Genomic DNA, 24,277 nt, shown 5'->3' with positions numbered 1-24,277 from the left:
CAGTGGCTGCAAAATTTTTGCATGTGTAAGGCCACTTCCCTGGAACTCTGTGAGTTGCTTCCCCCCACCCTGAAGTGCAGGAATATCAAGATGAGAGCTGTCCTGGCAGTTGAGAAGAGAGTGGCTATAGCCCTGTAGAAGGTTGCAACGCCTGACAGTCAGGAATCAATTTGGAGTGGGCAAATCTACTGTGGGGACTTCTGTGATTCAAGTAGCCAATGCAATCACTGACATTCTGCTATCAAGTATAGTGACTCTGGGAAATGTGCAGGTCATAATGGATAACTTTGCTGCAATGGGTTTCCCTAACTGTGGTGGGGCGACAGACGGAACGCATATTCCTATCTTGGCACCAGACCACCTTGCCAACCACTACATAAACCGCAAGGGGTACTTCTCAATGGTGATGCAAGCACTGGTGGATCACAAGGAACATTTCACCAAGATCAACATGGGATGGCCGGGAAAGGTGCATGACGCTCGCATCTTTAGGAACTCTGGGCTGTTTGAGCAGCTGCAAGAAGGGACTTAGTTCCCAGACCAGAAAATTACTGTTAGGGATGTTGAAATGCTAAGTTATCCTTGGAGACCCAGCCTACCCCTTGCTCCCATGGCTCATGAAGCCATACACAGGCAGCCTGGACAGTAGTAAGGAGCAGTTCAACTATAGGCTGAGCATGTGCAGAATGATGGTAGAATGTGCCTTTGGACATTTAAAAGCTCACTGGCGCTGTTTGCTGACTAGGTTAGACCTCAGCGCTACCAATATTCCCATTGTTATTACTGCTTGCTGTGTGCCTCATAATATCTCTGAGAATAAGGGGGAGATGTTTATGGCGGGATGGGAGGTTGAGGCAAATCTTCTGGCTGCCAATTTTGAACAGCCACACTAGGGCAATTAGAAGAGCACAGGTAGGCACGCTGCGCATCAGAGAGGATTTGAAAACCAGTTTCATGACTGGCCAGGCTACTGTGTGACAGTTGTGTGTGTTTCTCCTTGATGCAAACCCGCCCTCTTTGTTGATTTTAATCCCCTGTAAGCCAACCACCCTCCCCATTTCAATCACAGCTGGCAACGGAAATAGTCACTCTTGTTTTGAAACCATGCACTCTTCCTTTATTAATTAAAAAAAAGGGAGATAACTGATAAGGTAGCCCGGGTGGGGTAGGGGAGGAGGGAAGGACAAGGGCACATTGCTTATTGTAGCCACACTACAAATCAAAACTGTTTGAATGACAGCCTTCTGTTGCTTGGGCAATCCTGTGGAGTGGAGTGGCTGAGTGCCTGGAGCCTCCCCCCACCCACATTCTTGGGTGTCTGGGTGAGGAGGATATGGAACTTGGGGAGGAGGGCAGGCGGTTGTACAGTGTATGCAGCGGCAGTCTGTGCTCTTTTGGCGTTCCTGAAGCTCCACCAGACACCTGAGCATCTCTGTTTGCTCCCCCATTAGCCTCAGCATTGCATCCTGCCTCTTCTCATTGCGCTCACATAATACTTTCCTTGACTCTGCCACTGAATGCCTCCATGTATTCAGCTGTGCCCTATCAGTGCGGGAGGACTGCATGAGCTTGGAAAACACGTCAACATGAATGTGGTTTTATTTTTGCCTTCTAATCTGCGATAACCTCAGGGACGGATATGTTGGGGGAGCATAGAAACATTTGCACCTGCAGGGGGATAAAAAGGGAGAGTAAAATTTAAGAAGATACATTTCTGAGAACAAAAGAGAGACTCTTTCACAGTGAATCAAGCAATTCACAGCAGACAGCACATGTGCTTTAGGTACAAGGTCGCTTTTTGCCTTTTATATTGAATGCCTGCCGGTATGGTGACACATCACACATGGCTGGGCAACAGAATTCGGTTTCCAGGCAGTCATGGTAAGCCAAAGGGTACGCGGGTTTGGCTTCTAACACTTTCATAATGTGTGGGAATATTTTCAAACTGCAGCGTCCTCCTTTCCCATAGCATGCAATGCCGGTTTGGTTTGCCATTTAAAAGGTGGGGCTGCGGTTTTCAGGTAGATGTGCAGCACAGACCTCCCCCCACCCCTCCACATGGCTATTTGAGATGATCCCTTCACCCTTCCCCCCACCGCGTGGCTATTCTCTGGGATGATCCCTTTTAGCCAAGTGCAAACAGCCCAGCATGAATGGGGTCCTTTTATTGTTCCCTTACAAAAATTCCCCTATTTCAACCAGGTGACCATGAATGATATCACTCTCCTGAGGCTAACACAGAAAGATAAAGACCAAATGTTGCTTGAATGTGACCAAAACCCAGGACCATTCGCTGCCATGCTTTGTGCTGCAATGATTCCAGACTACTTGCTACTGTCTTTGTGTGTTAAAGTGTCCTACCATGGAGGACGAAATAAGGCAGAAACCTTCTGCAAAGGCTTTCAGAGTACCTCCAGGAGAGCTTCATGGAGACGTCCCTGGAGCATTCCTGCTCCATCCCCAGACATGTTAACAGACTTTTCCAGTAGTTGTACTGGCCACGAATGCATCCCAAGTCTTCAGGGCAAATCAGACATTAAACACTATTGCTTTTAAACCCTGTACTGTAGTTACAAATGTGCACTCACCAGAGCTGCCTTTTCCAGCTTCAGGGTCGGGGATCCCACCTTGGGATGGTATTGGCTCCAGGGTGATGAAAAGGTCCTGGCTGCTGGGAAGAACGGATTCACTACGTGCCTGCTGCTCATTCTCTTCCTCCCCCTCATCCACAAAATCCTCCTCCCTGTTGTGTGAGACTCCCCGCTTGCAGCTGTCCATGGACAGTAGTGGGGTAGTGGTAGGGTCCCCCCCTAGAATGCCATGCAGCTGATCACAGAAGCAGCATGTCTGGGGCTCTGACCCAGAGTGACTGTTTGCCTCCTTTGTTTTTTGGTAGGCTTGCCTGAGCTCCTTGACTTTCACGGGGCACTGCTGTGTGTCCGTTTTAGCCTCTGTCCATCATGACCTGTGCGATTTTGGCATGTATATCTGCATTTCTTCTTTTTGATCGGAGTTCTGCCTCCACAGATTCTTCTTCCCATACAGCAATCGATCCAGTGTCTCCCGTTCACTCCATGCTGGCGCTCATTTATGATTCTGGGGGGACTGCATGGTCACCTGTGCTGCTGAGCTTGCGACTCTGAACAAACAGGAAATGAAATTCAAAAGTTTCTGGGGCTTTTCCTGTGTACCTGGCTAGTGCATCGGAGTTGAAAGTGCTGTCCAGAGTGGTCATATTGGAGCATTCTGGGATAGCTCCCGGAGGCCAATAACATCAATTTGTTTCTGAACTACTCCAAATTCAACCCAGGAAGGTTGATTTTAGCGCTACTCCCCTCACCGGGGAGGAGTACAGAAGTCGATTTTAAGAGCCCTTTAGGTCGATGGAACGGGTTTGCTTATGTACACGCATTCATTATAAAATCGATCTAAACCGGCTAAATTTGACCTAACCCTGTAGCGTAGACCAGGGCTAAGAGACCAAAACACAGACTCTGGACTCAGCATTCATGTATCCTACAGTCTGAACTTGGAATCTGATACATTCCCTCATTGTCTACCATCATTTGCCCAGCATGGAAGTGCTTCTTGTCCAACAAGGCAGCCAGATTGGGACTCATAAGCATGGAATGGCTCTGAAGGAATCAGCTATTTCATAGAATATCAGGGTTGGAAGGGATCCCAGAAGGTCATCTAGTCCAACCCCCTGCTCAAAGCAGGACCAATTCCCAGTTAAATCATCCCAGCCAGGGCTTTGTCAAGCCTGACCTTAAAAACCTCTAAGGAAGGAGATTCAACCACCTCCCTAGGTAACGCATTCCAGTGTTTCACCACCCTCTTAGTGAAAAAGTTTTTCCTAATATCCAATCTAAACCTCCCCCACTGCAACTTGAGACCATTACTCCTCGTTCTGTCATCTGCTACCATTGAGAACAGTCTAGAACCATCCTCTTTGGAACCCCCTTTCAGGTAGTTGAAAGCAGCTATCAAATCCCCCCTCATTCTTCTCTTCTGCAGGCTAAACAATCCCAGCTCCCTCAGCCTCTCCTCATAACTCATGTGTTCCAGTCCCCTAATCATTTTTGTTGCCCTTCGCTGGACTCTCTCCAATTTATCCACATCCTTCTTGAAGTGTGGGGCCCAAAACTGGACACAGTACTCCAGATGAGGCCTCACCAATGTCGAATAGAGGGGAACGATCACGTCCCTCGATCTGCTCGCTATGCCCCTACTTATACATCCCAAAATGCCATTGGCCTTCTTGGCAACAAGGGCACACTGCTGACTCATATCCAGCTTCTCGTCCACTGTCACCCCTAGGTCCTTTTCCGCAGAACTGCTGCCTAGCCATTCGGTCCCTAGTCTGTAGCTGTGCATTGGGTTTTTCCGTCCTAAGTGCAGGACCCTGTACTTATCCTTATTGAACCTCATCAGTCTTCTTTTGGCCCAATCCTCCAATTTGTCTAGGTCTTTCTGTATCCTATCCCTCCCCTCCAGCGTATCTACCACTCCTCCCAGTTTAGTATCATCATTTCTCTCTGTGCTTCATGAAACTTTGGAGCCAAATGGTAAAAGGTAGTTGTTCACAATTTAATGATGGCATCCTTTAGGAGTGTGATCAATGCCACTTAACTAGGGAGCAGCGTTCTAAAAATAGTTTACCTAGGCCACAGGTCACTAGAGCATCCATCTCTGTGGTGAAAATCAACCACTCATACCTGCCATTTCTACCTGAGTTCTTGTCAAATCGTTGACCTTCCTTCAAGCAATTTTACACTTCTCTGGCATAGAATTCTTCACCAACCACACAACATATCAGTAGCGATAGTGAGGTATAACTCCCCCAAATATGCACTTTTATTTCTTTAATCTGGTGGTGCAGATTTAAATTAGGGACTAAATTCAGGTGTGTCTTAAAATCCCTGTAAGACACCAAAAGTCAGGAATCTATTAGAAATAGGTATCTTTCTGCAGCTCTATCACATTCAACACGGATTTCATTTTCTACACATTTGCAGCATCTCCCAGGGGTGAGCTGAACAGCAATGTCACTTCCATTTTCCCCATCTCTACCTAGCTAGGGACTGCATTTCACAAATAATAGGCAACATGCACCTGATTAGGAAAGAGATATCTTCAGGAGCAACCTGCTGCAGAACCTGGGCCACAACTGCTTTGGGAGCGAATGTATGTGTACTTTGCTTATTTACAAGTCATTTACTAGTGAATCCTATTCCCAGACCTTTAGAAAAAAATATTGACTTAACTAACTGAACAACAAGGGGATTGGGATGGTGACATGGAATAAGGGAATCCCTTTGATTTACCCTATCAAAAAAGTGAACAGAATCTTAGGAATCATTTTAAAAGGGATAGAGAATAAGATGGAGAATATCTTATTGCCCTTACACAAATCCATGGTAGGCCCACATCTTGAATACTGTGTACAGATGTGGTCTCCTCATCTCAAAAAAGATATACTGGCATTAGAAAAGGTTCAGAGAAGGGCAAATAAAATGATTAGGGGGTTGGAACAGGTCTCATATGAGGAGAGATTAAAGAGACTAGGACTTTTCAGCTTGGAAAAGAGGAGACGAAGGGGGGATATGATAGAGGTCTATAAAATCATGAGTGGTGTGGAGAAAGTGAATAAGGAAAAGTTATTTACTTTTTCCCATAATAAAACAACGAGGAGCCACCGAATGAAATTAATGGGCAGCAGGTTTAAAACAAACAAAAGGAAGTTCTTCACACAGTGCACAGTCAACCTGTGGAACTCCTTGCCTGAGGAGGTTGTGAAGTCTAGGATGATAACAGGGTTGAAAAGAGAACTGGATAAATTCATGGAGGTTAAGTCCATTAATGGCTATTAGCCAGGATGGGTAAGGAATGGTGTCCCTAGCCTCCGTTTGTCAAAGGGTGGAAATAGATGGCAGGAGAGAGATCACTTGATCATTACCTGTCCGGTTCACTCCCTCTGGGGCACCTGGCATGGGTCACTGTTGGCACACAGGATACTGGGCTGGATGGATCTTTGGTCTCACCCAGTATGACTGGTCTTATGTTCTTATGTTCTTCTGTTGTTACAGAGGGTGAAATGACATTTTCCCCTATCCCTGCCCTGTTCCTGATCTTTGTTATAGTTCAATATATTTTAAGTGAGGAAAATGGTAGTAAAAAAATCTGCTCTCCAGCACAACCTGAAGCAACATCCGAGCAACTGCAAATGAAACAATTTGTTTCTGAAGGGGAAACTTGATGACTAACAATTGCTTTGAAATGGGGGAACAGTATAACCATGATATTCAGGGTTTGTTTAGACTAGGAAAAGCAATGGAGTTTAGGTCAGGTCAAGGGGAAAGCTAATGCAACCACTGCACATGGGCTGCATTGGCTCTACAACTGTAATTGTCTTTTTACACCAAGATCACTAACTTGAGCAGCCAATGCCATGTACAGTCCTAGTGGATGTAAGGCACAGGTAGTTTTTGCCTCAGTGTAGCTTGTTGGGATCAAACCTCTCTCTCCCACCTGGTGCTCAAGAACATTCCTGGCAGGAGGGACACACACTCCTGCGACTCAAAAGGTAAGAATTTGATAGAAAAGATCACAGGACTGACCCCAACGAAGGGTTGGCTGCAAAAGGCAGAAGCAGGCAACTCATCTTGGGGAGCTGAGAGACCACAGTGAAGATGGTGCAAAGATCACTATGTGGGAATTAGCAAATGTCATTTAAATATATATATATATATTTAGCCAGCCCTAATCAAGGCATTTATTACAGTTCTCTCCCATGTGGATTTTCTGATGTTTAATAACGCTTGAGCTCCAACTGAAGCGTTTCCCACACTCAGAGCATCCATAAGGTTTCTCGTCTGTGTGGATCGTCCTATGCCTGATAAGGTTTGAGCTCCGATTAAAGCATTTCCCACAGTCAGAGCATGTGTAGGGCCTCTCTCCACTGTGGATTCGCTGATGGGTGGTAAGGGCTGAGCTATAACTGAAGCTTTTCCCACACTCAGAGCATGTGTAGGGCGTCTCTCCACTGTGGATTCGCTGATGGGTGGTAAGAGCTGAGCTATAACTGAAGCTTTTCCCACACTCAGAGCACGTGTAGGGTTTCTCTCCGGTGTGGATTCTACGATGCACGCTAAGGTGCGAGTGCCAACTAAAGGTTTTCCCGCACTCAGAGCACGTGTAGGGTGTCTCTCCTGTGTGGATTCTCTGATGTGTGATAAGGTGTGATCTCTGATTGAAGCTTTTCCCGCACTCAGAGCATGTGTAGGGCCTCTCTCCACTGTGGATTCTCTGATGCGTGATAAGCCGAGAGCTCTGACTGAAGCTTTTCCCACACTCAGAGCATGTGTAGGGCGTCTCTCCGCTGTGGATTCGCTGATGTATGATAAGCCTTGAGCTATAACTGAAGCTTTTCCCACACTCAGAGCATGTGTAGGGCGTCTCTCCTGTGTGGATTCTCCGATGTGTGATAAGGGCAGACCTCCGACTGAAGCATTTCCCGCACTCAGAGCACGTGTAGGGCATCTCTCCAGTGTGGATTCTCTGATGTGTGATAAGGTTTGAGCTCTGATTGAAGCTTTTCCCGCACTCAGCGCACGTGTAGGGTTTCTCTCGTGTGTGGATTCTACAATGTATGCTAAGGTGTGAGTGCCAACTAAAGCTTTTCCCGCACTCAGAGCATGTGTAGGACGTCTGTCCAGTGTGGATTCTCTGATGTGAGGTAAGGGCAAAGCTCTGATTGAAGATTTTCCCGCACTCATGGCATACGTAGCATGTCTCTTCCAAGTTGATTCTCTCACATGTAACAAGATCTGAGTGGCTACTGAAGTTTTCCTCTGGCCTTTGCTGACTCTCACAGGCTTTTTCTTCTTCTGGGAGTGCACAACTCCCGGAATCATTCCCTTTGGATCTTCCTGATAACGTCCCATGGGATTCTACTTCCTCAGAATCTTCCTGCTGGGGTTTCTCCTCGTTCTCACTCGCCAGCCCAACTCCTGATGGGAGACAGAGAGAATTCACAAATAGATCACTTCCTGCGCCAGAGAGAAAGGAAATCTCAGAGAGAAGAATGGAAAAAGGGATGAACAAACCAAAATATGTGTGGGAGAGATCAAACCTATCAGGAGCTGATTTTCCCCAAACCCTTCCCCAGAGGAGAGAGAGTAAGGGATCAGTTCTGGGTCCACATCTCACCAGAACTCTCATGGGAAAGCGAGATTGGGGAGGCACCTGCTGCCAGTTGTCAGTCAGGGTAGCTGGGAAGCCATGAGTGACATCCGCCTAATGATCCTACATCTGCAGGGAACAATCCTCAACTTGGAGAGCTCACAAGGTTTTTGTAGGATACCCCAAATGTTTCCTGTATTCATGGACAGTTTTTGAGTTTGTTTAACCAATTTCTTACTTGTGCAGGCAACTCTTGGGAGCACTTCTTTCTCAGAGCCATGGGGGTCTGGGAACCACGGGTCTTCCCCTCGTTCCAGCTGCAAGATCACATCAGGTTTGGAAACTGGAAACCCTGCTCAAGGCAAAGAAAACAAGGGAGGTCAGTGGAATTTGTGGGATACTTGTCACACGGAATATTCCATGACTTTAAGCCCAGCTCATTTTTAATTAGTAACATCCCAAGGCCAGCTTCCTTGGCTCAAAGTGTCAGGAGAGTTATTATTATTATAAATCATATTCATTACCTTAGTGCCTAAAGACCAACTAACAGCCCGTTGTGGAAGGCACCATACAAACCCAGAATATTAGATGGCCCATGCCCTGAAGAATTTACAGTCTCAATAGACAAGGCAGACACAGAATGGGGGAAGGGGTAGAACCCACCAGCCGAGTGAACTATGTGAAGGCAGAGTGCCAGATCTGATGAACACAGCTTATATCTTGAGACTATCGTATTTAATGTTATGACTAGGGCCAGTGTTTTCTAGAAATTACCGCTATTACTGCACTTTTTTTCCTGACATTACTCATTGTCATAAATATAAATGGAAGGGTAAACACCTTTAAAATCCCTCCTGGCCAGAGGAAAAAATCCTTTCACCTGTAAAGGGTTAAGAAGCTAGGATAACCTCGCTGGCACCTGACCAAAATGACCAATGAGGAGACAAGATACTTTCAAAAGCTGGGGGGAGGGAGACACAAAGCCTCTCTGTCTGTCTGCGTGATGCTTTTTGCCAGGGACAGAACAGGAATGGAGTCTTAGAATTTAGCAAGTAATCTAGCTAGATATGCTTTAGATTATGATTTCTTTAAATGGCTGAGGAAATAAGCTGTGCTGAAAGGAATGGATATTCTGGTCTTTGTGTCTTTTTGTAACTAAGGTTTTGCCTAGAGGGATTCTCTATGTTTTGAATCTGATTACCCTGTAAGGTATTTACCATCCTGATTTTACAGAGGTGATTCTTTTTACTCCTATTAAAATTCTTCTTTTCAGAAACTGAATGCTTTTTCATTGTCCTTAAGATCCAAGGGTTTGGGTCTGTGGCCACCTATGCAAATTGGTGATGATTTTTATCATACCTTCCCCAGGAAGGGGGGTGCAAGGTTTTGGTGAGGATTTTGGGGGGAAAGACGTTTCCAAACGGCTCTTTCCCAATAATAAACCCGGTTAGACATTTGGTGGTGGCAGCGAAAGTCCAAGGGCAAAGGGTAAAATAGTTTGTACCTTGGGAAAGTTTTAACCTAAGCTGGTAAAAGTAACCTTAGGAGGTTTTCATGCAGGTCCCCACATCTGTACCCTAGAGTTCAGAGTGGGGAAGGAACCTTGACACTCTTCATTTCTGGAATCACCGTTCATATCCGGAATTGCTGAACAGAGGGTAGGTGTGGCATGCAAGATCACAACCCCCCAGATTTCTGCCCAGAGACACCTGACTCATCCCCACAGTGCAGGGCAGAGGTGATGTGTGGGCAAGGGACACCGTGTGCTGCCCCCCTCCCGATTTCTGGCTGGAGACACCTGACTCCCCCCCGGGGCAGAGGGCAGAGGCTGGGGGCTGGCTGCTATTGAGACTTGCTGCCAATTTCTTCCCTCCTCATACAAATCTGGGCTCAGCTAAACCACTGGAGCTTCCTCTGAGCAAGGAGGGCACTTGGCAGTGGGATGCCGGGCTCCCTCATCATACTGCGGAGCAGATGGCACTCGCACCTCCTCTCAGTTGTGTCCACAGCACCTCTCCCCTGCTCATCTCCCTGCACACAGGTGGTTCGTGCCCTGTCTCCCCAGCACACAGCTGGCTCTAGGCTCTCTATGCCCAGTGTCTGGGCCCCACCTCCCACACACAGCTGGCTCCTGCCGTCTCCCCCCAATGAATTTTCATGCTGTAAAGGATTATATATTGCTCATGTTTGTCAATTACTATGTTTTCATTGCCAGCAAACAGTAGCCCTAGTTATGACTGTTATCTCTATATTTGAGACAGCCCTTGAAAGCATGAATACTTCACAGACTATGATGCTGAGATGGGCCAAATGATACTGGGGAGGGCTGAGGGATGGGTTCCCTGTGCAAGATGGTGTCACTATGGGGTGATGAAATCTCAAGGTTAGTTATGCAGTTCTCCAGCTTTTGAAGCTTTGCCCTATGCTGAAAGGGGCAGGTAGTGATTTAACCTCTTTCACGAGACTGAAGACAGACTTTTTGGGGAGAAACAGCTGAGTTTGAGCTGACTGAGGGGGGGTCTTTTGTAAAACTTTTGTAAAATTCAGATTTTACTATATAGTCTGTAGTCAATCAGGAAGTAAGGGGGGGAATGGGAGCAGGGAATGGGGGTGGGGAAACTGGAATCATGTTTGGCTAAGGGCAGGAATGGGAACAGGGACACAAATAAGGCTCTGTGGTGTCAGAGCTGGGAAGGGGGACACTAAGGAAGGAAACTGGAATCATGCTCGCTGGAAGTTCTCCCCAATAAACATCTAATTGTCTGCACCTTTGGACTTTGGGTATTCCTGCTCTCTGTTCATGCGAGAAGGACCAGGGAAGGAAGTGAGTGAAGGAATAAGACCCCTAACAATCTCATAGAATCATAGAATATCAGGGTTGGAAGGGACCTCAGGAGGTCATCTAGTCCAACCCCCTGCTCAAAGCAGGACCAAACCCCAACTAAATCATCCCAGCCAGGGCTTTGTCAAGCCTGACCTTAAAAACTTCTAAGGAAGGAGATTCTACCATCTCCCTAGGTAACGCATTCCAGTGTTTCCCCACCCTCCTAGTGCAAAAGTTTTTCCTAATATCCAACCTAAACCTCCTCCACTGCAAATTGAGACCATTACTCCTTGTCCTGTCCTCTACTACCACTGAGAATAGTCTAGAACCATCCTCTCTGGAACCACCTCTCAGGTAGTTGAAAGCAGCTATTAAATCCCCCCTCATTCTTCTCTTCTGCAGACTAAACAATCCCAGTTCCCTCAGCCTCTCCTCATAAGTCATGTGTTCCAGACCTCTAAACATTTTTCAGAGTAACAGCCATGTTAGTCTGTATTCGCAAAAAGAAAAGGAGTACTTGTGGCACCTTAGAGACTCACCAATTTATTTGAGCATGAGCTTTTGTGAAGTGAGCTGTAGCTCACGAAAGCTCATGCTCAAATAAATTGGTGAGTCTCTAAGGTGCCACAAGTACTCCTTTTCTTTTTGCTACTCATTTTTGTTGCCCTTCGCTGGACTCTCTCCAATTTATCCACATCCTTCTTGTAGTGTGGGGCCCAAAACTGGACACAGTACTCCAGATGAGGCCTCACCAATGTCGAGTAGAGGGGGACGATCACGTCCCTCGATCTGCTCGCTATGCCCCTACTTATACATCCCAAAATGCCATTGGCCTTCTTGGCAACAAGGGCACACTGCTGACTCATATCCAGCTTCTCGTCCACTGTCACCCCTAGGTCCTTTTCCGCAGAACTGCTGCCTAGCCATTCGGTCCCTAGTCTGTAGCTGTGCATTGGGTTCTTCCGTTCTAAGTGCAGGACCCTGCACTTATCCTTATTGAACCTCATCAGATTTCTTTTGGCCCAATCCTCCAATTGGTCTAGGTCCCTCTGTATCCTATCCCTGCCCTCCAGCGTATCTACCACTCCTCCCAGTTTAGTATCATCCGCAAATGATCTCCTGTGATTACGAACTGGAAAAGGAGTTTCAGAAATCTATCATTGATCAACCTTTGGCTGAGTTTAAGAAAAGAGTACCCCCTTCTGGCAGAAAAACTTGCTGCACTTTTGTTACCATTTTCAACAACATACTTTTATGAGAAAGCGTTTTCCTCGTACGCACATCTGAAAACCAAATACAGAAACAGACTTGATGCCGAACCAGACCTGAGACTTTATCTTTCTCCAGTGGTTCTGGACTTCTAGGAGCTATGCAGAGCAAAGCAAGCGCATCCATCATACTGAGGAAATTTAAACTTAAATCCCTGGAAATATTCATTTTTAGGAGGGGGTTCACAAGATTTCACAATTTAGTGAAAGGGGTTCACAGGCTGTTAAAGTTTGGGAACCACTGGTCTAGATAATACTTAGTCCTGCCTTGAGTTCAGGGGACTGGACTAGATGACCTCTCAAGGTCCCTTCCAGTTCTGTGATTCTATGAACCAAAGGCCAGAGAAGAGCAGAATCAAAGAAGTCACTTTGGGGCGATTCTCCCTGTCGTGCCCAAGACAGCTGTCTCAGGTTTATAAAGTTGTTTAATGCTCCAGCCTTTATAGAGTCTCTCCTGGGAGTGCCCCCTTTCATGGGCTGGGCCTAGTTTTAGCTTTTGGCAAGCATGACCCTGGGGGCTCTGAGACTGGGCCTTCTTGCCTCAACACACCTTGTTTCTTTCTGTGGCTCCCCAGTGAGTCCAAATGAGTAGATACTTCTGATAGATACTGTGAACATAAGAACGGCCCACTGCGTCAGACCAAAGGTCCACCTAGCTCAGTGGCCAATGCCAGGTGCTTCAGAGGGAATGAACAGAACAGGTCATCATCAAGTGATCCATTCCCTGTCACCCATTCCCAGCTTCTGGCAAACAGAGGCTAGAGACACCATCCCTGCTCATCCTGCCTGTGACACTGGCAGATGGGATGTTAGCTCTTGCAAAAGCCCCCATGTCTTAATTGAACATGGACAAATGCAGAGCTGGAATCAGTCTGGCTCACCTGTGTTAGTATTGTTAAAACAGGTATTAGAATGGTAAGAATGTGTTTAGACGTTATTGAATGCTTGTGAGTTGCTGCCTGGGTTAATATCTGACTAGTTGCATCGTGAGCCTCTGTGGCTCTGTAAATCACCAGACAGGAGAGAGACTTTACCTGTGTGAAGTGCTGATTGTCAATGGAATGCATGACACCCTGCCAGGCAGGAAAGGTCCATCAACACCAGATAGACTATTATGGGATGTTAAAGAAGGCAAAAGACTGTTGTTGTGCTCTTGACTTCCTATTAGCTGAGTTTGCAGCTCAGAGCACATGGCAGGAAGGGGACTAAAAAACCCCATACGGAAGGAACAGATTATCTGAATGCTGCTTGGACTCTGGGGGGCAAAGTTTCTAGGCACAAGCTAGAGATCCCCAGCCGCTTAGCCAGGGTTAGTCCTAAAGAATATGTAGAGCTTACTTATTATAGAAGCTTCTATTACCTTTTGAAATTTAAGACTGTAACTTGTCTGCATCGATATGATTAAGGCTTTAACTTTGTGAACAACTCTCATTTCCTTTTAAATTAATCTTAATATAGGCTATTACAGGACTGGCTACAAGTTTTGTCTTTGTTGGGAGATCTAAGATTGAATTGACCTAAGTGATTGGTCCTTTGGGACAGGCAGTAACCTGAACATTGCTGTGATTCGTGGTGTAAGGCAGTGGTTCTCAACCAGGGCCCGGAGCCCCCTGGGGGCCCGCAAGCAGGTTTCAGGGGGGCTGCCAAGCAAAGCCAGCATTAGACTTGCCGAGGCCAGGGCAGAAAGCTGAAGTTCCAGCGCATGGGGCGAAAGCCAAAGCCTAAGCCATTTAGCTTTGTGGAGGCCCCAGTGGTATGGGACCCCAGTGGTATGGGACCCCAGGCAGTTGCCCTGCTTGCTACCCCCAAATGCCAGCCCTGGCTTTTATATGCAGAAAACTAGTTATTGTGGCCCATGTGGGCCGTGGAGTTTTTATAGTATGTTGGGGGATCCTCAGAAAAAGGGTGAGAACCCCTGGTGGAAGGGACCATCTGTCACAAAGGTGAGCTCACCTGCGTGGTGAGATCTATGGGATGATCCAAGGGGACTGTCCGTGATTCCATGTTACATGCTGCTACAGTGCATGAAGCGTTTACACTTGATACTTGGTTGGTGAAATCTACATATCGACCTCACAACCAATTTGGGGTTTGTGTCGTCCTTCTTACCAGTCTGCCTGAGGCTGGTGCTCCTGCTCTCGGGTTACTGAAGACAGCGTTACAGAGACTTATGGGTGCAAAGCCACCAGCAGCAATTTGCAGGAATGCAGAGCAGGTTTTACGGTGGCACCGTGTGGGCCATATGGTCCATGGACTCAGTCAAGCCCTCATTCTCCTCCAGTGTACATCAGCATACCGGCAACCTTCAAGGAGGGTCAAGGCTGCCACTCCTTCAGTGATGATGGATCTCCATCATAGCATCACCCACACCTCATGACCCGCCTTATCTCCTGAGACACAGGTGAGTGACAGAGGGTGCACAACGGATCCTGCGGTGGGGGATAACAAAACATACCCTCGGGGGTCACCCCTCAGGAAATGAAGGTGACAGGCATTGTGGTGGCAGTAAACAGGGAGAGGAGGGAGTGGGAGGAGGAGGGAGCAGCACCCTGAAAGGCAATGATGCTGGTGGGTCACCCCACCACATCAGGCATGGGGCTCCTAGGGCCTAGCTGCCTGTGAAGGGCTATATAAACCACACACTGGCACAGAAGGGGTTAAACTGCCGCTTTAGTCTGGACTGGCCCAGCCCCTCCACATATGCAAACCAGGCCAGTACTGGAGCAGGAGTTAACAGGAGAGACCTACTCTAGTCAGAGGGGGGCCACCCTGGGAAGGGAACAGTCTATGGAGCATCTCCAGCCCCAAAGAGAGGGCTGGCAGCATTCAGGGCTCTGGCCTTCACTGAGGGAGGGTGGGATCCCTAGAGCTCAAAGGGGGAGCAGGCTGAAACTTGCGCTGGAGACCCAGTCAACTCTGAAGGCGACTGAGACTCTCCCACAGCCCCCAGCATAAGAGGGGCCCATATCCTGATGGGATCTGTCCACAGTTTCCCCCCCACCCATTTCTTTTATTTCATTCCTTTATTTACCCTTGTTTGCCGACAGTCAGCTCTTTTGCTGTTTCCCATGGGGTCCCTGCGTGTGGCTGGGCGGGAGGCTGCCAGGCAGAGGGGAAAAGTGACACAGGGCTGCGAGGAAAAGGAGGGAGGGGAGGAAGGAGACCTGGAGAAAGGGCAGGGCAGAGTGTGATCAGGTGCTGGGCAAGTGCCACACTGCTGCTGCTCCCTGGTGCTGTGGGGCCGGCCTGAACAGAAGGGTCTGTGCCAGGGAGACCTTCATTAACCCCTGGGCCCTGCTCCTGCCAGAACCACCCTGGGGCCGCCCCAGGCTCCGCCCGCCCCGCTGCGGAGCTGCAGCCTCCAGATACCGGAGCGAACCCCGGGCGCGGGGCTGGGCAGTGACTCTACGCCAGTGTCGGGGCGGGGGTGGGGGGGGGTGGGGGGAGAACCCGGCATCTCGCAGCGCCGGGATCTGTTCCCTGGGGGCCCGTGCCCAGGGAGGCTCGGAGCTGCTGTCCCAGCAGGAGCCCAACACCCACCAGCCCGGGCAGGCTCTGCCCTGGGGCACCACTGGGGGATCCGGGGCGGGAGGGGACCAGCCCTGCATGTGGCTGGGCGGGAGGCTGTCAGGCAGGGTGAGAAATGAGACCGGGCTGGGAGGAGAGGAGGAAGACCTGGGAAAAGGGGCAGATGGAAAAATGTCTGCGCAGCCAGGAAATTACAGGGAGAGGAGACGAGCAGGTGACCCCTGAGGAGTGGGGAGAGAAAGGGAAGGAGGGGCTGAGATCACCTTAGATTTACTGCTGCCGTCTCCTGTGGTGATCTCTAGTCCTTCCCCCTTTCTGTGTAAGGAGAACATTTAGGAAGTTATGAATATATACTGGAAATTATGTTCACAAAGACTGAAACAGGTTCCTTTCAACCAGGAGGTAACAGACCTTTCTCTCTCTGTCTGGTGATGTGCATACTGGGCATTGTACGTCTCACAATGGGGGCCTGTTTGTACACTCAGCGAAATGCTAATTGAATAGATTGTGAAATCTTCAAGAGAAGAAAATTTACAGGGAAAAAATAAAGAGCAGGATCCTGTTTCGAGTGAAGACAATGGTATGTGGGGGGACATTTGTGGGTGCAGAGATACAACTTGCATCTTCTGCCATGGAAACAAACTGACAGCATGACTTGTCTCATGAAAGAAAGATCACAGCCAAACCTGGCTGTAAAATGCTGGAGGAACTTTCATGGGTTTTGCTCTATAACATGAAAGGATCTAGTTAGGTAGGTAAGTCTAGGTTCTAGAAAGCATGTTATGATTTTACTTCATGTGAAACCATTTGTTTCCAAGATTTCTACTTGCTACCACTTGAATCTCTATCCTTGGTTAAATAAATGTTCACTTATTTTCATTAGAAATACGTCTGAGTGCCATGAGTTAAATGGCGTCGTGATCTGAGGGGTAACTGGTAAGCTGCGATGCAGTGCTTCTTCGGGAGCAACGAATCTGTCAACATGAGGAGTGTCCAAGGGGCTGGAAAGTCCAGGGAGACATTTGGAAAGCTCAGAGGTTGGAGCGTGTCTACTGCTAACAGGACCCGGGGCATGAAAAGTGAGGTCCAGTGTGAGAACCGTAAGTGGTCAGGCCTACATGGTCAAGCCAAAATTAGATGCCAGGATCTGGCTCAAAACACCAGGAACCACAGAGGAATGTGACAAGGCAGGGACCAGAAACAAGGTGTGGTCTCTCTCAGTAATAGGTCAGGGATCTGCCTTGCTGCACAGAGGGCTTCCCAGTATTTCCAGGTTTAAACAGGACACCTGGATCAGAGGTCACGGGAAGAGCTGCCAGTCATCTCTCGTGTGGGCGGCACTTCCTGCAGTGACTGGTCTCCAGGCTGTGCATTGCCAGCAGCTCTGTCAAGGCTGCCCGGTGGTGGCACAGAACCACCACCCCTCCGGGCCTCTACAGACCCATATTCCTGTCCCAGTAATTTTCATGTACCAGCCCACATCACCTTCTCCCAAGGAAGGAACCTCCCACTGTCTCCTATCCAATGAGCCCCCCCCAACTGTCACACACTTCATGCATTTGGGAAGTTGTTATAGCAGACCACCAGTTCTACCATAGCTAAAGTTCAACATTACATTCTGTATAAAGATCAGCTATCTGAATAGGTCTAACTTCCCCTTGCTTACTAAGAATCTTTTGAAATTTGCTGCTTATTATAGGGGTGCCGAGCAGGGCTAATGGACAAACCTGGGGCTGAAACTATGGTTGTAATTATCCACCAAGTGATCTCAGTCCCTTTGCATTTATCTTTTCTGGTACATGGCACCCAGTGCCTCCTTGGGGAAGAGGTATAGAAAAAGCTAATAACTGTAGAGGTTAGAATTTCAGATTGGCACGAGGAAAAGGGTAGACTCAGAGAGCCTGAAAGGCCCATGAAATGCAGCAAGACTAAGGGCAAGTCTACCCTACAGAACTAAGTCAACATACAGCCACCACAGTAACTGAATCGGTTTTACATGTGCACACTACACTCCTTGTGTCAGTGGTGTGTATTCTCACCAGGAGCATTTGCACCAATTTAACTGCCAATGTGGGGCATTGTGGGAGTTTCTAAAAGCAGCAGCAGCCGACGTAAGCAACGCGGCGTCTACACGGACACTGCGTCCACCGAACTACATAGACATAAGCGCTACGCCTCTCGTGGAGGTGGAGTTATTAACTCAGCGTAATGGGCAAGTAACACTGGTGGCAACTACCTTTCAGTGTAGATGCTTACAGAGTTAGGTCAACGTAAGCTGCGTTATGTTGACTTAACTCTGCAGTGTAGACCAGGCCTAAGGCTCTTGTTAACAGTCAGAGGGTTTCCAGCAATCTACCCTCACTGTAATTCATAGAATCATAGAATATCAGGGTTGGAAGGGACCCCAAAAGGTCATCTAGTCCAACCCCGTGCTTGAAGCAGGACCAATTCCCAGTTAAATCATTCCAGCCAGGGCTTTGTCAAGCCTGACCTTAAAAACCTCTAAGGAAGGAGATTCTACCACCTCCCTAGGTAACGCATTCCAGTGTTTCACCACCCTCTTAGTGAAAAAGTTTTTCCTAATATCCAATCTAAACCTCCCCCACTGCAACTTGAGACCATTCCTCCTCGTTCTGTCATCTGCTACCATGGAGAACAGTCTAGAGCCATCCTCTTTGGAACCCCCTTTCAGGTAGTTGAAAGCAGCTATCAAATCCCCCCTCATTCTTCTCTTCTGCAGACTAAACAATCCCAGCTCCCTCAGCCTCTCCTCATAACTCATGTGTTCTAGACCCCTAATCATTTTTGTTGCCCTCTGCTGGACTCTCTCCAATTTATCCACATCCTTCTTGTAGTCTGGGGCCCAAAACTGGACACACTACTCCAGATGAGGCCTCACCAATGTCGAATAGAGGGGAACGATCACGTCCCTCGATCTGCTCGCTATGCCCCTACATATACAGTCCAAAATGCCATTGGCCTTCTTGGCAACAAGGGCACACTGCTGACTCATATCCAGCTTCTCGTCCACTGTCACCCCTAGGTCCTTTTCCGCAGAACTGCTGCCTAGCCATTCGGTCCCTAGTCTGTAGCGGTGCATTGGATTCTTCCATCCTAAGTGCAGGACCCTGCACTTATCCTTATTGAACCTCATCAGATTTCTTTTGGCCCAATCCTCTAATTTGTCTAATTCATTGGCTCAAGAGAACCTGAGCTCCACCCATGAGTTTGAGTGAGACCCCACCACTGATACCTTTCAGACAATGTGTGCTGTGCATTTTTCTTGCATCCTGTAGGAGTTCCTCTTGAAAGTTTTGCCCTCTGATACGAACATTTCTGGGTTGAGAGGCATATTTTCCAGGGCTCTAAAATCCATGTGCCGACTCTGACCTGGTTTGCTCTTAAAAGCTTTGCCAGTCCAGCTCTGTTGCTTAAGGCTGTGAAAAAGTGCACGCACACTTGTACACCATCCAACATAGCTCTGCTGGCAAAAGCTCAATTATAGACACAGCTATAGTGGCAAAAGTGTCCATTTAAAAAAAAAAGGAAACTAAATGCTCATAAGCTACATTACTGCAGAGTTAAGGTTGCCCAGTGCTGCCTCCTGCCTTGCACCGTATGGACGGTTACTAAACTTAAATCTCTGCAAACCAGGAAAAGAAAAGTTAATGTAAACGCCACCCCTCCAATGCAACCTTAACTTTGCCCCCAACCCTTAGCCCTGCAGCTGAGAATGGTTCTGTGTGGGCGGTGCAAAGCTTAACAAATGGCCACAGGAATTCAGGTATTCAGCTCAATGCGGCAGTCACGGGAGGAAATTCTATGGTATGTGTTATAAAGGACGTCAGAGTAAATGACCTAATATCACATCAGCCTTAAAATCTATGAACCTATAATCGATATGAGGAAAGACTAAGAGAACCTGTCAGTGTTTGTGTTGTGTTCACAGATGGGAATCCCAACATTTCTCTGCATGCCCTCCAGCTGTGTGCACGGGGTCAGCTGTAGCTGTCATTGGATGAAGGAGGGATAGGTTGGAACAGCTGGGCAGAGCTGTGGCTGTGCTCTGAAGAGAGGTGCGTGTGAAACTTGGGGGACCAATTCTGCCTCATTTCCGTGCTGAGTGTTGTAGGCTTTGTCAGTAAAGGTGCCCAAGGGTGTGCTTGTGTCATAGGGATTGTCAGCACTGTGATAGCATATGGTCTAGTGATCTGTGAGGCTTAGTGAGGGGTAAGTGAAGGCAGTGACTCAAAAGGAAAAGTCAGGTTGAGGGCAAAGGGGTGGTAACACTGTGCAAGTCTCAGATGGCTTGCGTGCAGGAAGTTCAGTGCGGGAGTGCAGGCCAGGGGTAGGAAGCGTCTGTTTGCTAGGATAGAGATGAACCCGACTATTATCTTAGCTAAGAGAAGCTGTTAGACTTTCTGCTGTACTGCTCTGTTCCCAGAGCGTTCTGTAACAGGGGAGGGCAGAGCACTGGTGTGTGTGTCACTGGCATGGAGCTACTATAAGGTGGGTGCATAACTGGTTGGAAAATCATTCCCAGAGAGTAGTTATCAGTGGTTCAGTGTCCTGCTGGAACGGCATAACGAATGGGGTTCCGCAAGGATCAGTTCTGGGTCCAGTTCTGTTCAATATCTTCATCAACGATTTAGATAATGGCATAGAGAGTACACTTATAAAGTTTGCGGACGATACCAAACGGGGAGGGGTTCCAAGTGCTTTGGAGGATAGAATTAAAATGATCTGGACAAACTGGAGAAATGATCTGAAGTAAATAGGATGAAATTCAATAAGGACAAATGCAAAGTACTCCACTTAGGAAGGAACAATCAGCTGCACACATACAAAATGGGAAATGACTGCCTAGGAAGGAGTACTGCGGAAAGGGATCTGGGGGTTATAGTGGATCACAAGCTAAATATGAGTCAACAGTGTAACGCTGTTGCAAAAAAAAAAAAAAGGAAACATTCTGGGATGTATTAGCAGGAGTACTGTAAGCAAGACACGAGAAGTAATTCATCCACTCTACTCCGCACGGATTAGGCCTCAGCTGGAGTACTGTGTCCACTTCTGGGCACCACCTTTCAGGAAAGATGTGGACAACTTGGAGAAAATCCAGAGAAGAAAAACAAAAATGATGAAAGGTCTAGAAAACATGACCTATGAGGGAAGATTGAAAAAATTGGGGTTGTTTAGTCTGCAGAAGAGAAGACTGAGAGGGGACATGATCACAGTTTTCAAATACATAAAAGGGTGGTACAAGGAGGAAGGCAAAAAATTCTTCTTCTTAACCTCTGAGGATAGGACAAGAAGCAATTTGCAGCAAGGGTGGTTTAGGTTGGACATTAGGAAAAACTTCCTGTCAGGGTGGTTAAGCACTGGAATAAATTGCCTAGGGAGGTTGTGGAATCTCCGGCATCGGGGATTTTTAAGAGCAGGCTGGACAAACACCTCTCACGGATGGTCTAGATAATACTTAGTCTTGCCTTGAGTGCAGGGGACTGGACTAGATGGCCTGTTGAAGTCTCTTTCAGTTCTATGATTCTATGTTGGGATGATGTTGAAACAGGGCAGAGGTGGCATGAACCTTAACTTTTCATTTCCCCTTCTAAGAATGGAGGAGATGGGAATTCTTACCAAGCGAGGTCACATTCTCATAGTTCTCCTGCATGACGTCACTGTAGAGGGCTCTCTGAGCGGGGTCCAGCAGAGCCCACTCTTCCCTGGTGAAATACACAGCCACCTCCTCGAAGGTCACCGGCCCCTGAAAGAGCAAGAGTCCAACACTCAGGACCTGCTGCCCCAGTCACAGCCCCACGATTCATGGGGGAGAGGAGCCAATCAAATGGAAGCTCTGAGAGAGAGACAGTCAGCAGAGTCCTATCACCATACTGCTGAGAACAGCCATGACGCATCACGGTGAGAGCACAAAGAGAGAGCCACACACCTACGAGCCAGAGGCTGATACAGCCCCATGGTAGGAATCCTAAAACCCTCCTCACTGCCAGCAGCTGGATGTGAGTGGCTGGGGCATCTTCCCTACACCTCCCTGGTGGGTGCCCCCTTTCCATGTCACACCAGCCTCTGGCTTGCAGGTTGAGGGTTCAGCAGTGGAAGTCTGGTCAGTTTTCCCAGCCCTTCCCAGGGGGTTGGTTTCTCTATTTCCTGTTTCACAAATTAGAGAATTTTCTCCTCCAACACCCAAGCGTTTGTTCCTAGAATCTAGGCCCAGGTTAAACAAATCCCAAAAGGTTTGTCACACTCTGTCCCCCTCCCTTTCTTCACCCAGGGTAGTCCCTACCCCCTGCAGACCTCATTCCCCAGAAGTTGCCACCCATTCAGTATTTACTGCCCCTCTCCCTCCAGCAGGAACCCACCAGGACACCCCCCCCCCCCAATAACCCCTACCTGAGCTGGCTCTACAGCAGCCATTTCTCTTTCCTGTCCCATGGGAGGACAGGATGAGCTGGAGCGAGACGTGGGCGTCATTCTGCAGTCTGGCAGGGCGAGAAGGGCAGTTGTGGAGATTTCAGAACTGGCTTTACTTCATTTCACATCAGAATTCCTCCAGGCTCTTTCCCTGCAGACAGAGATCGTAGATTCTGCCATGCTAGGAACATGCTCAGTCCCCATATTGCAGAACAGACCTTGCCCCTGTCCTCCACCCTCCCTCCTCCCAACCAGGACTAAACCCACCAAGACATTTTCAAACCCTCCCAGCAACAGAGTATGAATTAAACACTGGAAAAGACCAGAACCAAAGGAGCCCCTTTTGGGGGGGGGGGGGGCAGGGGGAATTCCCCCTGACAGAGTCCCCATGGAGGACACTCCTGCAGCAGGGGGAACAGGGAGAGTCAGGGGCTGGTTTTTCCTCTCTCTGCTCCTCACCTTGTTCACAGGAAGGTGACCCTGTGCAGGGTTGCTGCAGTGAGTGTGCCCGGGTGGGTGTCATAAATATGAACAGAAGGGTGAACATCTTTCTGTATACAATGCTATAAAATCCCTCCTGGCCAGAGGCAACATCCTGTTACCTGTAAAGGTTAAGAAGCTGAGCAAACCTGGCTGGCACCTGACCCAAAGGACCAATAAGGGGAAAAGGTACTTTCAAATCTTGGCTGGGGGGAAGGCTTTTGTTTGTGCTCTTTGTTTAGGTGTTGGTTCTCTCTTGGGACTGAGAGAGGCCAGACAGAAATCCTTCTCCTCCAACCCATCCTAATCCAAGTCTCCAATATTGCAACCAGTATAGGTAAGCCAGGCAAGGAGGATTCGTTTATCTTTTGTTTTATTTGAATTTTCCCTGTGTTAAGAGGAAGGTTTATTCCTGTTTTCTGTAATTTTAAAGTTTTGCCCACAGAGGGATCCTCTAGTGTTTTGAATCTGAATACACTGTAAAGTATTTTCCATCCTGATTTTACAGAGGTGACTCTTTTACCTTTTCTTTAAGTAAAATTCTTCTTTTAAGAACCTGATTGATTTTTCATTGTTCTTAAGATCCAAGGGTTTGGGTCTGCGTTCACCTGTACCAATTGGTGATGATTATTATCAAGCCCTCTGCAGGAAAGATATTTGGGGGGATATTTTGGGGAAAGACGTCTCCAAGTGGTCTTTTTCCCCGCTCTTTGTTTAAAAACTTTGGTGGTGGCAGCATAATGTCCAAGGACAAGGCAAAATTTGTCCCTTGGGGAAGTTTTTAACCTAAGCTGGTAAGAATAAGCTTCCGGGGTCTTTCATGCGGGTCCCCACATCTGTACCCTAGAGTTCAGAGTGGGGGAGGAACCTTGACAGTGGGTCCGAGATCTGAAAATCTGTCCTGGCACCCTCTTCCCTAGCGCCCTACCCCCCTGGAGGGGAGCCGCGGCCACCATCCCATTCTTGGGGGCTCTCGCTCTCTCTCCCGGGGCTGGCCCCGCTCTGCACGGGCGGGGAAGGGGGTACCAGGCGGTTAGACCTGCTTGAGCCACACGGGTGAGGGGCACAGCAGAGGGCCGGGGCAGCGGCCAGGCTGGCTGGGAGAAGGCTCCCTTCCGGCCTTAGCAGCTCCGGGCCCCCGGACACCCGGGGCGGGGGCTGCGCCGAGCCCGGGACCCGCCCGGCCCCAGGGTCTCTCTCACCTGCAGTCTCCGCTCAGCCGCCGCCGCCAGCAGCAGCAGCGCCCGGGGGTCTCTCGCCGGAGGAGGCGCCCCCGGCCGGGCCCGCCGCCCCGAGCCCGCTGGGGAAGCGGCAGCGACCGCTCGGCCCCCGGCTCCCAGGGGAGCAGCAGCAGCAGCGCCCGGGCTCCCAGGAGCTGCCCCCGCGGGCCCCGGCGCCCTCGGCTCTTTGTTCTCCCCAACTCCTGCCTCCTTCCTCCCGGCACCCACCGCTCCCGGCGGCCCCCGGAAGTGACGTTGGGCGCGGGGCGGGGAGTGCGAACGGGGCTGAGAACACGGCCGGCTCGTGCTTGGCCGTTAGAGCCTCTCCCTGGCCCGCAGGAGCG

The 24,277-nt window shown here is 48.7% G+C and overlaps 1 protein-coding gene and 1 long non-coding RNA gene across 4 annotated transcripts; both read right to left on the bottom strand.

Moving 5' to 3' along the window:
* Positions 1 to 1,091: 1,091 nt before the first annotated feature.
* On the bottom strand, positions 1,092 to 4,037 carry LOC311519367. Its single transcript, XR_014711256.1, has 2 exons — positions 2,589 to 4,037; positions 1,092 to 1,668 (listed from the first exon to the last, which is right to left on the bottom strand). It is a non-coding gene; the product is annotated as an uncharacterized lncRNA (long non-coding RNA).
* Positions 4,038 to 4,213: 176 nt separating this feature from the next.
* Positions 4,214 to 24,266, bottom strand: LOC311519259 (uncharacterized protein). 3 transcript variants are annotated; one of them, XM_084625609.1, is made up of 5 exons: positions 23,916 to 24,266; positions 22,213 to 22,301; positions 21,442 to 21,568; positions 8,423 to 8,536; positions 4,214 to 8,051 (listed from the first exon to the last, which is right to left on the bottom strand). In XM_084625609.1, exons 2-5 carry the CDS (start codon positions 22,291 to 22,293, stop codon positions 6,763 to 6,765), a joined length of 1,611 nt encoding a protein of 536 aa, XP_084481735.1. In that variant the 5' UTR covers positions 22,294 to 22,301; positions 23,916 to 24,266; the 3' UTR covers positions 4,214 to 6,762. The 3 variants fall into 3 exon arrangements, with proteins under 3 accessions (XP_084481735.1, XP_084481734.1, XP_084481736.1); XM_084625608.1 differs by having other exon boundaries at positions 4,215 to 8,051; positions 22,213 to 22,384; positions 23,916 to 24,264; XM_084625610.1 differs by having other exon boundaries at positions 4,216 to 8,012; positions 22,213 to 22,384; positions 23,916 to 24,263.
* Positions 24,267 to 24,277: the final 11 nt, after the last annotated feature.

This window comes from Lepidochelys olivacea, assembly GCF_965140295.1.
Source record: "Lepidochelys olivacea isolate rLepOli2 genome assembly, chromosome: 4".
NCBI classification, from domain to species: Eukaryota; Metazoa; Chordata; order Testudines; family Cheloniidae; genus Lepidochelys; species Lepidochelys olivacea.
Note: the sequence above shows the minus strand (reverse complement) of the source record. Positions and strands in the feature narration are given on the sequence as shown.

Excerpts from the sequence above, each read along its gene's own strand:
- LOC311519259 (XM_084625609.1), bottom strand. The coding sequence starts at position 22,293 with ATGACGCCCACGTCTCGCTCCAGCTCATCCTGTCCTCCCATGGGACAG. Across the intron at positions 8,537-21,441 it reads TGAGAATGTGACCTCGCTTG|GGTTTCCAGTTTCCAAACCT; the intron begins GTAAGAATTCCC and ends TGCCTTGAGCAG. Across the intron at positions 8,052-8,422 it reads CCCAAGAGTTGCCTGCACAA|GAAGTGATCTATTTGTGAAT; the intron begins GTAAGAAATTGG and ends TCTCTGGCGCAG.